The 17,678-nt window shown below is 38.2% G+C and overlaps 1 protein-coding gene across 1 annotated transcript; it reads left to right on the forward strand.

Moving 5' to 3' along the window:
* Positions 1 to 484: 484 nt before the first annotated feature.
* Positions 485 to 11,649, forward strand: LOC110458538 (trichoplein keratin filament-binding protein-like). Its single transcript, XM_021510276.1, is given in 15 exon segments — positions 485 to 566; positions 1,282 to 1,472; positions 1,893 to 2,001; positions 2,318 to 2,419; positions 3,283 to 3,339; positions 3,555 to 3,623; positions 5,007 to 5,180; positions 5,520 to 5,632; positions 8,039 to 8,105; positions 8,395 to 8,505; positions 8,929 to 8,990; positions 9,588 to 9,669; positions 10,056 to 10,241; positions 10,600 to 10,743; positions 11,548 to 11,649. Coding segments are annotated over 14 exon segments (1,497 nt in total). The 5' UTR covers positions 485 to 566; the 3' UTR covers positions 11,578 to 11,649.
* The last annotated feature ends 6,029 nt before the right edge of the window (positions 11,650 to 17,678 follow it).

The following is a 17,678-nucleotide window of genomic DNA, read 5'->3' on the forward strand; positions in this document are numbered from 1 at the left end:
TGCCTGTAGCTTTATTTTAGATCACATTAAGGCTACAAGTGTGAGATTTATACCAGGTGAGCGATGCATGCCCATTGGGCCTCTTGTTTAATAAGACTTATGCCGCTGAAATATGGTATTACTTGAAGTACCTTTTACTTGATCTTCCACCATAACAGTCAATTAAGCTACAGTACAAAGGTGTTAAGCATGCTCATTAGTCAAAGATCGAATATGACATTATATGTATACCTTCATTTAAGTGTATAATATATTGTACGTCTCTGATTAATTTTGATTAATTTAATTCAATAGTTGTTGAAACTTATTATGATAAAAGGCGTTATATACGTTATGACAATTAATTTAACCACAGAATTGTTGCGATTTTTATAATTCGAATTTGAATGTTATTTTTTCGATGTTGTTTGTTTTTCTACCATACTGGCTTTCTCATATACGGTTCGATTAGTAAATTTTGATCTACTCGTGTGTCTTAAAACCCTTTTGCGCATGCTTCGTAACGAGCAATGTTTGGCTTCCTGTTGACATTCGATACAAATTCCTCTTCAAAATAAATTGCAGGCGTAAGTATTGTAAAGTAATGAGCAATTATTCACACTTAAATCTTGGTCTGGATGTTATTTAAAATGTCTTTTTTCAGAATGTTGAAAAAATGTGGCACAGGAAACATTGAATTGATAGAAACATATGTGCAAACGTCAAGTGGTGGAACGTGAATGTACTTGCTCTGTTGTGTGGGAAATTGAAATTACCGCGGTTGTTGATCATCTCTTGATGTACTATTTCTAATGTATTCAGTGTATTAACCATAGTTTTGTGTTATCGCTTTTTATTGAAGATTACTCCAACTAAATATGTGCTTCATCTTATATAAATTTGTAGTTGTATATATATATTTCATCGTGAATGTTTACTGCTGATCATGATAACAGTTGTAGCCATTTATACAGGTTTACTATATAGTTGTATGATTTAAGTAGCCCTACTGTAGATGTCTTTGAAGTCTCCAGTTTGTTTGTTCTCTCATTTTATTCATTGTTTTCTTTCTCATCTTTATTCACAGGAATATACTCTACATAATGTATGCTATTAAAATACATTTATTGTAAGTACAGTTAAAAAAATAAACACTCAGTTTCTCTTCTTAAATTATTAGATAGTGAAATTAAAGAATGTTATATTAATAAAATGTGTACAAGTCCACGAATAGTGACTGGTTATGGCAAGATTTTGCTAAACTGGATTTATAAATACTGAGATATGTTTTCTTTGGAACAGATGGCACTACCAACTATGCCACGTTATTGGACATCCAGAAAAAACATATATGAGCAGGCAATCCTGAAACAACGTAATCATCAAAGTGACTTTCATGAGCGATGGAGTAGAGATGCAGATTATTGGAACAAATCAAGCATAGCAACAAACAAGCAGAATGCCTGGGAATCAGATGCATCTCTTCGTGGAAGGTAATGCCTTTCTGGAATAGAATGGGACCAGAGTATCAATTCCAAAATGGAAGAGAATTTTTTATGACAGTGAATTGTACATTTATTGGAATTTTCAAAAAAGCAATGGGCAAGGTTAGAATCAGACAATGTCACATTTTGTTCGTAAATTAGAAATATAGACAAATATATGAATGAATCTATATAATTGAAAATAATCAGTGTCAAATTTTATTCCATATACATGTTAATATTGCACGGTTTGATTGTGAAAAATACTTCACTGTTTATCCCAGCTGATTCTTTATTAAGTTAAGTTTGTCAAAGGGATACCAATGATACCTTAGGGCTCCTGTTTTATCAGAACAATATTGATAAGGTAACCACAGGAAAGACTTACATGTACAGAATGATGATTCTACATCTACTATCAAATTACAGCCTAGACAAGTACAAGGCAGACAATGAAAAAAACCTGAAGGCAATTAACCTACAACGCCGCAGACTGCTGCTTGCTGACATGCTGAAGCAGGAAAGAAATGAATATGAGGTAAAGAAAATGAGTAGGCCAAAGGGAAATTTAATTCAGCTCTATCAGTAAAGTATCTTTAGTCCTAGATTTGACATCTGTTAGAGAAAAGATTATCTCTAATGTATTGGGCACATAGATTGACAGTATTGATTGTTTGAGTGAATACAGCAAGTTCATTACTGTCTGGTAAATGCTACCTGTATGATTTTACTGTTGTTTGTAACAGTTACTGTAATAGAATTTTGAACCATTTTGTTTGGGCTATACATACATTGATATCCACATGAGGCACATTATGTACAATGTATTAACAAAATATGATGTGAATTTACAGGCGGAATTGAAAGGGTTTTCAAAAGCAAACTACACAAGACTGGAAGATATGAGAGATAGAGCAGGCGCACTACGCAGTGCTAGAGAAGAGAAACGAAGAGGGGTAAGATATCTGTCATTGGCCATCAGGGATCAATCTAGACATGATTCACTACCATTTATGGGTAGTTTCCCCCCATACAAAAGAAAATTGCCCTGTTCTTTGAAATTCCCCCTATGTGCTTCAAAATTCCCCCTGTGTACTTCAAAATTCCTCTTTTTCAACAAGAAAATAGCGGGTTTTCTTCAAAATGTTTCCCCTATATGTTTTCTTTAAAGTTCAACAGTTAAAATACATAATACTGCATATATACATTTTATTCAAACATAATTTAAACAAAAATTCTACAATTTGGATTGATCCCTGGCCATGGGGAAATCAATAAAGAGTGACTTCTAATGGAGCAAGATACTTTGAAATGAGTAAACTATTTGTCAATGATGAAAGAAGTAGCTTCTAAGATCTACTTAACAACTACTAAAATAGTCGTATATAATTCATGATTTAAACGCACAATGACCTGAATTTTTTCTTTTTTTCTTTTTTTCTATCAAAATGAATGCTAGATGATTTGCTATCAATATATATATATGAGTTCTTCCTACTATTTACCAAATTTACCTATTTACCTACATCCATCTGTTTTGAAGTTCCTTCCTTGTCAGTCATTCCAGTCAGCTGGATGGCAGTGCTATCAGGTGTACTTATATGTGGCATAGATGTTAATCAGCGTCTAGCTCAGAGATGACTCTGGTTAGTTCTGCCCCATATATGCACAGAGAACCAATTAAATCATAACTTCCAAGCCCTGGAATAACCAGAAAATAAATAGGAATAAAGACATTAAAAATTAAATGTTCTGTAATTTATAATTAAGAAATGTAAATTTGTCTGCAGTAATATGTTTTGTTGTTTTATAATTACAGTTAGCAGAAGAGAAACTATATGACCACTGGAGGCAGAACAATCCAGATCTAAGACGGGTAAGGATGACATATTTATTTGTGTAAACATGATGTCAACCAAGTATCATTTACAAATACTCGCTTATGAAAAGTTTGAAGTTATTCATTGATGAAAATGACTGAAAATAATTATGTTTTGTATTATATGCCAATAACATATTATGAAGAAGTTTTAATGCTGTTTTCGAACCATGAGTAAAGAAGCAGAAATCTTTAATCCTTTGTTCCTTTAGGTGGAGCAGGAGTTAGTTAAAGATCAGGTAGTGGGCAGCTGGGCTGGACAGGTGGATGAAACTAAAGCTGTGAGTGTACTTTATTCTTGTAGTGTAATAAACTAAATCTATCAGTATTCATCCTTTCAGTGTACTCCGTATTATGTTGAAGTGACCAATGCCATACCTATCCTGAATAGTAAGCTGTACTACTTTGGATCTAATTTGTTTGAGGAAGTGACATTCTTTCTGACTGTCAAACAGATTGTTTGGTACTATTGCTTTGTTCTGTTGCAGTTCAGGATAGATGAGGCTCTGTAACAGTATTGATTGATTTCCCTGAGCCTTCATTTAGATTCTCTTGTTACAGTATGGAATGATTCCCCAGGGCTCCCATATATTCTCTGTTACAGTGTGTAATGATACCCAAGGGCCCCATAGAATCTCTGTTACAGTGTGTGATGATTCCCCAGGGCTCCTATATATTCTCTGTTACAGAGTGTACTGATTCCCCAGGGCTCCCCTAGATTCTCTGTTACAGGGGGGAATGATTCCCCAGGGCTCTCATTGATTCTCTGTTACAGTGTGTGATGATTCCCCAGGGCTCCTATATATTCTCTGTTACAGAGTGTACTGATTCCCCAGGGCTCCCCTAGATTCTCTGTTACAGGGGGGAATGATTCCCCAGGGCTTTCAGAGATTCACTGTTACAGTGTGTAATGATTACCCAGGGCTCCCATATATACTCTGTTACAGTGTGGAATGATTCCCCAGGGCTCTCATAGATTCTCTGTTCCAGTGTGTAATGATTCCCCCGGGCTCCCATATATTCTCTCTTACAGTGTGTAATGATTCCCCAGGGCTTTCATAGATTCACTGTTACAGTGTGTAATGATTCCCAAGGGCCCCATAGATTCTCTGTTACAGTGTGTAATGATTCCCCAGGGCCCCATAGATTCTCTGTTACAGTGTGGAATGATTCCCCTGGGCTCCCATATATTCTCTGTTACAGTGTGTAATGATTCCCAAGGGCTCCCATAGATTCTCTGTTACAGTGTGGAATGATTCCCCAGAGCTCCCATAGATTCTCTGTTACTGTATGGAATGATTCCCCAGGGCTTTCATAGATTCTCTGTTACAGTGTGGAATGATTCCCCAGAGCTCCCATAGATTCTCTGTTACAGTGTGTAATGATTCCCCAGAGCTCCCATAGATTCTCTGTTACAGTGTGGAATGATTCCCCTGGGCTCCCAAATATTCTCTGTTACAGTGTGTAATGATTCCCAAGGGCTCCCATAGATTCTCTGTTACAGTGTGTAATGATTCCCCAGGGTTCTTGTAGAAATAATTGTTATAGCATAGAATGATTCCCCAAAGCCCTTATATAGATTTATTTGACCAGAACTTTGTTGATGTAAGTATATAACCTTGGTGAATTTTTTTATTTTTCATTAAACACTCCATCTTTCACAGAAAAGAGAACAGGAAAAGAAGGAAATAGAAAGGCTAGAACTTGAAATGGAAGAAGAGAGACTGGCAGCCATAGATTCAGACAGAAAGAAGGAAGAAGAAAAATTGGACGAAGAAAAACGTTTAAAACGCATACTCAAAGAACAAATGGATGAATTGAAAAGTAGAGAATATGAGGTAAGGAAAGTGATGTAAAAATCCCAACAGTTAGTTCAGAGTTAAACACCACCAAAGCTAAGAAATGTTTGAAATTTTCTATATTAAATCTTAAAAGAGTTTAATAGTAATTAATGAAAATTGTATCAGATAGAAGTTTTATGGTGGTATCAGTAATAGTATCCTCACACAGATGATCAGCTTACAAAGTAAGCTATGTAACTAAATCTTATCAGTATGAAACTAACTTATAACAAAAGGACTGTACAATTTAATCTCTGGTGGAAGACCATGCATGATGCTTATACTCAAACATGACATACATTACTTAAGCTTATGACAATGATGTTTGTTTTTCAGGCTGTAAGCTTAAAGAAACAGGAAGAAGAGTTACAACAGGAGCAGTGGCGACTAGCAAAGATAGACGAAGAGAGAAAGAGGGTATAACTGGCTCGTCAGCAAAGGGAGCATGGGTATGTGGGTGTTGTTGTAAGCTGGCTCGTCAGCAAAGGGAGCATGGGTATGTGGGTGTTGTTGATACCTGGCTCGTCAGCAAAGGGAGCATGGGTATGTGGGTGTTGTTGATACCTGGCTCGTCAGCAAAGGGAGCATGGGTATGTGGGTGTTGTTGATACCTGGCTCGTCAGCAAAGGGAGCATGGGTATGTGGGTGTTGTTGATACCTGGCTCGTCAGCAAAGGGAGCATGGGTATGTGGGTGTTGTTGATACCTGGCTCGTCAGCAAAGGGAGCATGGGTATGTGGGTGTTGTTGATACCTGGCTCGTCAGCAAAGGGAGCATGGGTATGTGGGTGTTGTTGATACCTGGCTCGTCAGCAAAGGGAGCATGGGTATGTGGGTGTTGTTGTCTCTGGCTCGTCAGTAGAGGGAGCATGGGTATGTGGGTGTTGTTGTAAGCTGGCTTGTCAGCAAAGGGAGCATGGGTATGTGGGTGTTGTTGATAACTGGCTTGTCAGTAGAGGGAGTGAGGGTATGTGGGTGTTGTTGTAAGCTGGCTCGTCAGCAAAGGGAGCATGGGTATGTGGGTGTTGTTGATAACTGGCTTGTCAGTAGATGGAGTGAGGGTATGTGGGTGTTGTTGTAAGCTGGCTCGTCAGCAAAGGGAGCATGGGTTTGTGGGTGTTGTTGTAAGCTGGCTCGTCAGTAGAGGGGGTATGGGTATGTGGGTGTTGTTGATAACTGGCTTGTCAGTAGAGGGAGTGAGGGGATGTGGGTGTTGTTGTAAGCTGGCTCGTCAGCAAAGGGAGAATGGGTATGTGGGAGTTGTTGATACCTGGCTCGTCAGCAAAGGGAGCATTGGTATGTGGGTGTGGTCGAAAGCTGGCTCGTCAGTAGAGGGAGCATGGGTATGTGGGTGTTGTTGTAAGCTGGCTTGTCAGAAAAGGGAGCATGGGTATGTGGGTGTTGTTGTAAGCTGGCTTGTCAGAAAAGGGAGCATGGGTATGTGGGTGTTGTTGTAAGCTGGCTTGTCCGCAAAGGGAGCATGGGTATGTGGGTGTTGTTGTCTCTGGCTCGTCAGTAGAGGGAGCATGGGTATGTGGGTGTTGTTGTAAGCTGGCTTGGCAGCAAAGGGAGCATGGGTATGTGGGTGTTGTTGATAGCTGGCTCGTCAGCAAAGGGAGCATGGGTATGTGGGTGTTGTTGTCTCTGGCTCGTCAGTAGAGGGAGCATGGGTATGTGGGGGTTGTTGTAAGCTGGCTCGTCAGCAAAGGGAGCATGGGTTTGTGGGTGTTGTTGATAACTGGCTCGTCAGTAGAGGGAGTATGGGTATGTGGGTGTTGTTGATACCTGGCTCGTCAGCAAAGGGAGCATGGGTATGTGGGTGTTGTTGATACCTGGCTCGTCATCAAAGGGAGCATGGGTATGTGGGTGTTGTTGATACCTGGCTCGTCAGCAAAGGGAGCATTGGTATGTGGGTGTGGTCGTAAGCTGGCTCGTCAGTAGAGGGAGCATGGGTATGTGGGTGTTGTTGTAAGCTGGCTCGTCAGTAGAGGGAGTATGGGGATGTGGGTGTTGTTGATAACTGGCTCGTCAGTAGAGGGAGTATGGGTATGTGGGGGTTGTTGATACCTGGCTCGTCAGCAAAGGGAGCATTGGTATGTGGGTGTGGTCGAAAGCTGGCTCGTCAGTAGAGGGAGCATGGGTATGTGGATGTTGTTGTAAGCTGGCTCGTCAGCAAAGGGAGCATGGGTTTGTGGGTGTTGTTGTAAGCTGGCTCGTCAGTAGAGGGAGGATGGGTATGTGGGTGCTGTTGATAACTGGCTCGTCAGTAGAGGGAGTATGGGTATGTGGGTGTTGTTGTAAGCTGGCTCGTCAGCAAAGGGAGTATGGGTATGTGGGTGCTGTTGATAACTGGCTCGTCAGTAGAGGGAGTATCGGTATGTGGGTGTTGTTTATAACTGGCTCGTCAGCAAAGGGAGCATGGGTATGTGGGTTTGGTGGGGTTAGAACTGACTTGTCAGTAGAGAAAACTTTGATAGATGGGTTTTGTTCAATTGTTAAGGTAGAACTGACTCGTCAGTAGAGAAAACTTTGGTAGATGGGTTTTGTTGGGAGTAGAATGGACTGGTAAGCACAGAGAGCTCAGGCAGGTAGGTCTAGTTGAGGTAGTGGCTCGATAATGTTGTAAAAAAATGAATTCAGAAACAGGAAAGTATGCCCCATTACTCCAGAGGATATGCAATGTTATCAGCTGTGTGCGTCCCTCAGAGATCACAGTAAAGGAATTGTTTACCATCTGAAGATATTTACTTCAGAGGGAATTTTCACTATCTTTATATTTAGAAGGAAAATTAACATAACAAATAGTTGTATATTAATAATTTCATGTTTGACAGAAAAATCAATTCTGCATTTTCAGACGGGTGCTGCTACGACAACACAAAACTCAAATGATGCGGCGATCAAAACAAATTCAAGCTGAATTGGTATGTTGTTGGAGTTAGATTTTACACTTAAAGAATGATCAGGTTTAATTCAGTTGTATTATGACAAGAGGATTGCTATGTTTAGCTGGAACAATTAAAATGGTTACCTGGTAGCTTAAAAAGCATATTGATAGAAGAATTTAAAATGTTCACTCTCAGGTCCTTGATGCTGTAAATTCTAAATCAACCACCTTTTTCCAGAATAGAATGGTAAAAAGTTATGATAGGAAAGGTACCTATCCAGCAGATCCTTTGTTTCTTATATGTGCGATGTATTCTCTACCCGCAGGAACTTGATAAGAAGATCCTGAACTCCCTGATAGAACAGGAGCATGAGTTGGACCACATACAGACCGCGCGACGTGAAAAGGCTAAGGCAGATGCTGAATGGATGAAAGAGGTTCATAGTTTAATTAAATGTGTGATGTTTATTAGATAGTTTGTATTTATTTATATAGTTTATGTTTATTTTAATTCATTAGATGGCATGCTATAATAACTGAAACATTCAGTTTTAATGATTATGTTGATTTTGTATTTTATATTTTTGTTATCGGGTCAGATAAGATTGTGTAATTTAGAAACACTGACCAATGAATTCATTCAAAATAATGAAATACTTTCTTAATGTGGAATTCAACTGGGAACTTTGATAAAAGAGACTTTTATGTCTCTGTTACAAGGGTAATATAGTCAAACTGTGTTGAATATAAGGTGCCTCCTCACCAGTCATATATCCCTGCCTGGTACCTTTATTAGGTAAAGTATTAACGGCTTGTTTGGATGTATGTATGTATAGACACTTTAACCCTTGTATGTATAGGTGATAGAAGACCAGATCAGACTTGAGAAAGCCAGAGAAGCAGAACTGGAGATGTTATATCAGTAAGTTCAATGTAGAACTATAAACAGTGCTTGCCATGTATGTTGATACTGACAGCGTTTACAGTATTTGTATTTCACGCAGTCTCATCTGATATTATTATGTATCTAGCAAACATTATTGCTGAAGGAGGAACTTAATAATCTAATTGAATGTGTATATTACAATAAAGCTACATCAGGTAAATTTTCAGGTCAAGGCATTATTTTGGAGCCATATCCTTTATGAAATCCCCCTCCTGTACGATATGTAGCTACTGTAGGGGACTATAGTTTTAGTCTCTCTGCATCACTTTGTTTGGGCATGTCATGTATATTATGTCACTCACAATTGTCACATTTACCGTGTGAGTAACTCGGGACAGGAATGTCTCATCCTCTACTACATTTCCTATATACAAAGTTGTGGCCCTTTGTTCAGTTTTTATTCCAAAGATTGTCAATTATATAACTTCCTTGTTATTTCAGCTACATTCATCAAACTTGCTATGTAAATTTGAGATGTTTATCTTTTTTATTTGTAAAGTCTGAATATAGTAGTTTTATTATACAGTCCGATTGTCTGATGTAACTTTAATTCATCAATAATGTTATTTTCAGGGATGAGGCTGCACGTATGTGGCAGAAACGGGATGCAGAATGGGAACGTGAGAAGAAGGCAAGAGAACGGCTCATGCAGGAGGTAATTTTCAAGTCTATGAAATTGTGATAGAATGAGTTCTGAAAATAGAGCAATTGTGTAATTTTAAATTCAACTAGATTATACATTGTTTCTTTAAACACTAATCTAGATGGAATTATGCAGTGACAACGTTTATATAATATAAAAGTCCTGTAACTACAATACAGTTAGAGTATGTGCACCAAGAATTTGGATATCTTCTTCTCCTCATATCTAACAGGTTTTTTTTTCTTGGATCGGACAATATCTTATAATTTCATTCACCATACTATCTGTCAGTGTTTTCTGCAATTTCATGTGTTCCAACTCACAACTGCAGGGTGAGCCTTGTACAGTACTAGTTACTTATCTTGAATGTGATTTAAAATGCTCTGTACCTCGAATAGGTGTTGGATGACAGACAGCAGCAGATTGAGACGAGGATTGAGGAGAATCGTGAACAACAGGAATTATCACTCAAGCACCGTGAACAGTTACTACGAGAGATGGAAGTAGCTAATCAAATGACGCACAGAGATCAGAAAAAGGCAGAGGCTCAGAAGGAAGCGTTAAAGATGGACCTACAGGAACAGGTCAGTATATTATGTATATACGGAAATAATTGGTCAGTTACTTGTCTTGTGGGTACTATATGATAAATATCTTTATAGAACTGTGTGAAGAGAGAGAAAGAAAAGATAAATAAGGTAATAGGTCATTAAGCTGTGAGGAGTTTAGGCAAGGCCCCATACTTGTACTCCCTAAATGTAAAATAAATAAATTTAAATGTAAAAATAACATAAATCCAAATATTTTTCAATAAGAAAGTGGGAATTTCCCGGCACTAGTTTTTCTGAATTTTCCTTGTATCCCCAGTCCATTGTCATATAAATCTAAGATAATCGTTCTTGTCAGGTGAGATTCTGTATTACATTCTGTTTTCTTTGACAGATGTTTTCACGGAAGGAACGTGAGGAGATGGCGCGGCTGGGAGAGGAGGAAGAAGAACATCGTGACAGGGCCGAGAATGCTGAATACACAGACTTCCTGCGACAGGAGACTGAGCGGATGAGGATAAGGGGACCAACACCTAGGGTAGGTCATGTGACAAAGGAGTTATAAGTCATGTGTGCTACTACCCCACTACATTGTATATACTGTAATTTAAATGTTCATTCTGCATGAACATAAGAACTTCTAGAATCCAGATTGTTCTTATCATTCAAATTATCTAACTCTAATGGAAATCGCTGTTAAAGGATATTTTCCTCCATCATTCATAGGATTTTTCTGGATGGCCATGGTCAAACCAATTTCCATTGTGTGTGTGATTTTAGAATTGAATATTTACATTTAATACAGACAAAATATTTCATGTACCAAGTCTTCATTACCCTTATGCTAGCCTAGACCATTGGTAAACTAAGGATGGTAATTGGTAATGGAACAATTAAGGCTCCCTGTGCATGTACCACTGCCAAAAACTGTGACTACACAAACTGTTTGAGCGAATATTTAGAAAACACAGGAAAAATTAACACTTAATATGCAGCAGTACATGTACTTTAAAATAAGAGTTAGGAATTTTAGTGAATCGTGAAGGTGGGTGTTCCTTATACATTACCAAGATCACACCTCTATGTACCTTATAAACTGATCTATACTGTCAATCACGTCAGATTATGTGGACCTCAGCTTTGATTTGATTACTGTTTTCACCTTTTTTTACGACATCACAAGAAAACATATATCCATCGACAATTCATGAAGATCTACCCAAAATATTTTGTGTCAAAATCCTGAAACGTCGACTGCATGTTGAACATTGCTCATTAAATAAGCAATATTTGATGTGTGATTAGTAGAAACTGATTGAATCTCACTATTTATTTTGTGCAGGTACATGGGAGGAGACAAGCATGGAGCTAACCTCTGATATAACAAGGATAGACAGGGACACGATACACAGTTAGAGGACATCGTGTGTTATAGTGCCGTCACATGTGGAACATCACACAGTAAAATACTACAAACCGGCATGTATATGGTCTCCACAGCCTCGTCATTACATGTGGAACATCACACAGTAAAATACTACAAACCGGCATGTATATGGTCTCTACAGCCTCGTCATCACATGTGGAACATCACACAGTAAAATACTACAAACCGGCATGTATATGGTCTCTACAGCCTCGTCATCACATGTGGAACATCACACAGTAAAATACTACAAACCGGCATGTATATGGTCTCTACAGCCTCGTCATCACATGTGGAACATCACACAGTAAAATACTACAAACCGGCATGTATATGGTCTCTACAGCCTCGTCATCACATGTGGAACATCACACAGTAAAATACTACAAACCGGCATGTATATGGTCTCTACAGCCTCGTCATCACATGTGGAACATCACACAGTAAAATACTACAAACCGGCATGTATATGGTCTCTACAGCCTCGTCATCACATGTGGAACATCACACAGTAAAATACTACAAACCGGCATGTATATGGTCTCTACAGCCTCGTCATCACATGTGGAACATCACACAGTAAAATACTACAAACCGGCATGTATATGGTCTCTACAGCCTCGTCATCACATGTGGAACATCACACAGTAAAATACTACAAACCGGCATGTATATGGTCTCTACAGCCTCGTCATCACATGTGGAACATCACACAGTAAAATACTACAAACCGGCATGTATATGGTCTCTACAGCCTCGTCATCACATGTGGAACATCACACAGTAAAATACTACAAACCGGCATGTATATGGTCTCTACAGCCTCGTCATCACATGTGGAACATCACACAGTAAAATACTACAAACCGGCATGTATATGGTCTCTACAGCCTCGTCATCACATGTGGAACATCACACAGTAAAATACTACAAACCGGCATGTATATGGTCTCTACAGCCTCGTCATCACATGTGGAACATCACACAGTAAAATACTACAAACCGGCATGTATATGGTCTCTACAGCCTCGTCATCACATGTGGAACATCACACAGTAAAATACTACAAACCGGCATGTATATGGTCTCTACAGCCTCGTCATCACATGTGGAACATCACACAGTAAAATACTACAAACCGGCATGTATATGGTCTCTACAGCCTCGTCATCACATGTGGAACATCACACAGTAAAATACTACAAACCGGCATGTATATGGTCTCTACAGCCTCGTCATCACATGTGGAACATCACACAGTAAAATACTACAAACCGGCATGTATATGGTCTCTACAGCCTCGTCATCACATGTGGAACATCACACAGTAAAATACTACAAACCGGCATGTATATGGTCTCTACAGCCTCGTCATCACATGTGGAACATCACACAGTAAAATACTACAAACCGGCATGTATATGGTCTCTACAGCCTCGTCATCACATGTGGAACATCACACAGTAAAATACTACAAACCGGCATGTATATGGTCTCTACAGCCTCGTCATCACATGTGGAACATCACACAGTAAAATACTACAAACCGGCATGTATATGGTCTCTACAGCCTCGTCATCACATGTGGAACATCACACAGTAAAATACTACAAACCGGCATGTATATGGTCTCTACAGCCTCGTCATCACATGTGGAACATCACACAGTAAAATACTACAAACCGGCATGTATATGGTCTCTACAGCCTCGTCATCACATGTGGAACATCACACAGTAAAATACTACAAACCGGCATGTATATGGTCTCTACAGCCTCGTCATCACATGTGGAACATCACACAGTAAAATACTACAAACCGGCATGTATATGGTCTCTACAGCCTCGTCATCACATGTGGAACATCACACAGTAAAATACTACAAACCGGCATGTATATGGTCTCTACAGCCTCGTCATCACATGTGGAACATCACACAGTAAAATACTACAAACCGGCATGTATATGGTCTCTACAGCCTCGTCATCACATGTGGAACATCACACAGTAAAATACTACAAACCGGCATGTATATGGTCTCTACAGCCTCGTCATCACATGTGGAACATCACACAGTAAAATACTACAAACCGGCATGTATATGGTCTCTACAGCCTCGTCATCACATGTGGAACATCACACAGTAAAATACTACAAACCGGCATGTATATGGTCTCTACAGCCTCGTCATCACATGTGGAACATCACACAGTAAAATACTACAAACCGGCATGTATATGGTCTCTACAGCCTCGTCATCACATGTGGAACATCACACAGTAAAATACTACAAACCGGCATGTATATGGTCTCTACAGCCTCGTCATCACATGTGGAACATCACACAGTAAAATACTACAAACCGGCATGTATATGGTCTCTACAGCCTCGTCATCACATGTGGAACATCACACAGTAAAATGCTACAAACCGGCATGTATATGGTCTCTTCAGCCTCGTCATCAACCTTTTTACCATATCTCAACTCGGCAGTGTAATTTATTGTCTCATAGTACATAACTTATTGTTGTGAAACAAATCTTATTGGACAAGCTGAAGATTGCGATTCTCTTTGATGACCAGGCCTGACAATGGCTGCTATTGTTAATTGGGAGGCCATATAGGATAATAACCAGGTGTCCCTTTCTTTGCAGGGACAAAGATCAAAGAGTTTGTTCCCAAGCTATTTAATTTATTCCCTGAAATGCAGGATATGGATAGCTGTAGAAAGATGTAGGAATTTCTCTATTTGTGTGATCATATTTGATGAAAAGATAGGGCTGTAATTCTAGGCATGATGAAGTCTCCATTGTTGTCAATCCACAGACAAATCTGGTGTACACCAGTGAATGTTGTACATGTAGGGTATAATATTGTCTTTATCATGGTTGTCCATAATGGAATATTTTCTCGCTGTCTCGGTATTGGACAGAATCATTCAGAATATTGACTGTGAAGTGGTCACACTGATATTATGTATACATCTTGACAGAGATGATATGTTTTGTACTCCTTAGTACAAGTAGTAAGGTACTTTGAGAGTCACTTGATGTAAAATATATAATATGTTAGTTTCAGTGTTCGGGAACATTGTTTATATGTACCAGGAAGAAAAAAAATCATAATCAAATAATTTACTTAACAAGGAATCCATAGACAACATGGTGTAGAAATTCCTAGTCTCTTGCAACAATTACAAATATGTATTAGAATAAAAGGGTATGTGAATTATTCAAAAGTGAACTTAATAACCTGTTGATCAGGATTCTGTCATGGAAAATATAGTTTTTATAGATGTGTCATTTTCACGATATGTAATTTGACATACTCATTGTTATAAATATTCCAAGATACATGTTTTTGTTAGGCAATTATTCTAAGATATGTGCATTCATTACTACTTAATCTAGTAACACTATGGCCCTCTTGTCGAAATCAATCTGGTAACACAATGCCCTCCTTGTCCAAAATCTTCATGAGTTTGAAGATTAAACTTCAGAGATACGCTGTTTTGTTCCAAGTCGAGTATACTGGCCTCTCGAATGGCTGCTTGATTTCCTTGTTCCCTTGGGTCAGAACCATAGATACAAGATTCCTGCTTTCATTACAGTGTAATTCTGATAAAAGAAACATGTATTAATTACTACGTAGTTCTGATACAGGATACATGTATTCATTATAACTACTACAGATTCCGATACGAGATTCCTGCTTTCATTACCATGCTGTTCTGATAAAAGATACATGCATTATTTACAAGGTAATTACAAGATATTTGTATTATTTTACTACTACATTAATTTTGAAGCAATTCAATCCTGTGATACAGATTTGTTTTACCTGTTAAACACTTTTAAACTCTGAATTTTTCAATTTCTTAATTTCAGTCAGTTTGAAGACAATTTTTTTAAAACATTTTTATCACTGTCCGATCTTCAAATATCCTGCGTCAATGTATTTGTCAAAACCATAGCATTTGTACAAAACAGTCCCGATATATTTGTACAGCTCTTGTTTTGAAATTATCTATATATTGTCTCTATCCAAAACCCATACTCATAACAAAGCTAGTCTAGTGCTTAGATTGTGGCGTTAGGTGCCAGCTAATAATAGATAAATTTTAAAACACAAGGAATTTAAATTTGTTAATACTGTAGAGATTATATGTCAGGTGTCTTTCATGATAGAAAGACTTATGTTTTATAATGATACATTTATTGTACATAGATACAAGAAAAAAATAAAATATCAAAAAAAGTGAAGATTGTTCTGAATATTGTTTTTAGCAAGATATGAAGGTGCAGATTTCTGATAGTCTGTATACATGATAAAATAATCATGTCTATGGGCAGTACACACTCAAAATGTGATGATCATGTCTATGGGCAGTACACACTCAGGATGGGATGATCATGTCTATGGGCATTACACACTCAAGATGTGATGATCATGTCTATGGGCAGTACACACTCAAGATGTGTTGATCATGTCTATCGGTAGTACACACTCAAAATGTGATGATCATGTCTATCGGTAGTACTCACTCAAGATGTGATGATCATGTCTATGGGTAGTACAAACTCTAGATGTGCTGATCATGTCTGGGCAGTACACACTCAAGATTGAGTGTGAAGTCGACAGAAACATTAAAAAATGTCAAAATATTTATTGGACCAGACAATGAAATAATTTATGGATTTTGTTTTCAACAACTACAACCAACCATGCTTGGCATAAACAAGTCTGTCATCTACCATATGCAAACTGTTTCTTTACAAATGAAATCAATCAAGAATTCATTGTATGAACTCACTTTCATGAAAAGACATATAAAGAAAATCCCCTTGCAGATGAGAAATTTTGCAGTAAATAATTTGTCATCCAGATTGACTGGTATTACTTTCAACAAGCCAACAGGTTTCTTCATTTCTTCAAAACCACATAACGGGTAGTTTTTTTAAAACATCATTAATGGAAAATTGTAAGCTTACCATACTTGTTTTTGTATATTAAATCTTCAATAAAGCATGGTGTTTCTCTGATGTTAAACCACACAACTTAGAAATATAAATGGCTTCTCCTTGATGACATTATTACTGACACACTGTAAAACTTAAAACAAGACAAATATTGATGATTTATCATTGTAAGTGTACAGTCAGGTGTTCAGAACTGTGATGAAGAAAGTTTTATAACATGTACAAGTGAGGTCTTAAAAGTAAGCGTACAAAAACCACAGTGTCAGTGTAAAGACACTAAACAATTTGATATAAACCACAAGTGACAGTTGGTAGAATCTAGATAAATTTATCTCCCTCTAACATATGGTATGGAATAATCTTTTTAAACTCTAAAGCTTGCTCAAGGTTTTTTTAACTTGACAGAGGAAACATTTTAGTTGTCAAGATGTGTTGATAATGTCTATGGGTAGTACAGTCAAGATGTGTTGATCCTGTCTATAGGTACTACAGTCAAGATGTGTTGGTCCTGCCTATAGGTACTACAGTCAAGATGTGTAAATCCTGCCTATAGGTAGTACAGTCAAGATGTGTTGATCCTGTCTATAGGTACTACAGTCAAGGTGTGCTGATCCTGACTATAGGTACTACAGGCAAGATGTGTTGATCCTGTCTATAGGTACTACAGTCAAGATGTGTTGGTCCTGCCTTTAGGTACTACAGTCAAGATGTGTTGGTCCTGCTTATAGGTACTACAGTCAAGGTGTATAGGTACTACAGTCAAGATGTGTTGATCGTGCCTATAGGTACTACAGTCAAGGAGTGTTGATCCTGTCTATAGGTACTACAGTCAAGGGGTGTTGATCCTGTCTATAGGTACTCAACAGTCAAGGTGTGTTGATCCTGTCTATAAGTACTACAGTCAAGATGTGTTGATCGTGCCTATAGGTACTACAGTCAAGGGGTGTTGATCCTGTCTATAGGTACTACCGTCAAGATGTGTTGATCCTGCCTATGGGTACTACAGTCAAGGTGTGTTGATCCTGCCTATAGGTACTACAGAGTCAAGATGTGCTGATCCTGCCTATA

Source organism: Mizuhopecten yessoensis, unplaced genomic scaffold (assembly GCF_002113885.1).
Source record: "Mizuhopecten yessoensis strain PY_sf001 unplaced genomic scaffold, ASM211388v2 scaffold9651, whole genome shotgun sequence".
Taxonomy (NCBI): Eukaryota; Metazoa; Mollusca; class Bivalvia; order Pectinida; family Pectinidae; genus Mizuhopecten; species Mizuhopecten yessoensis.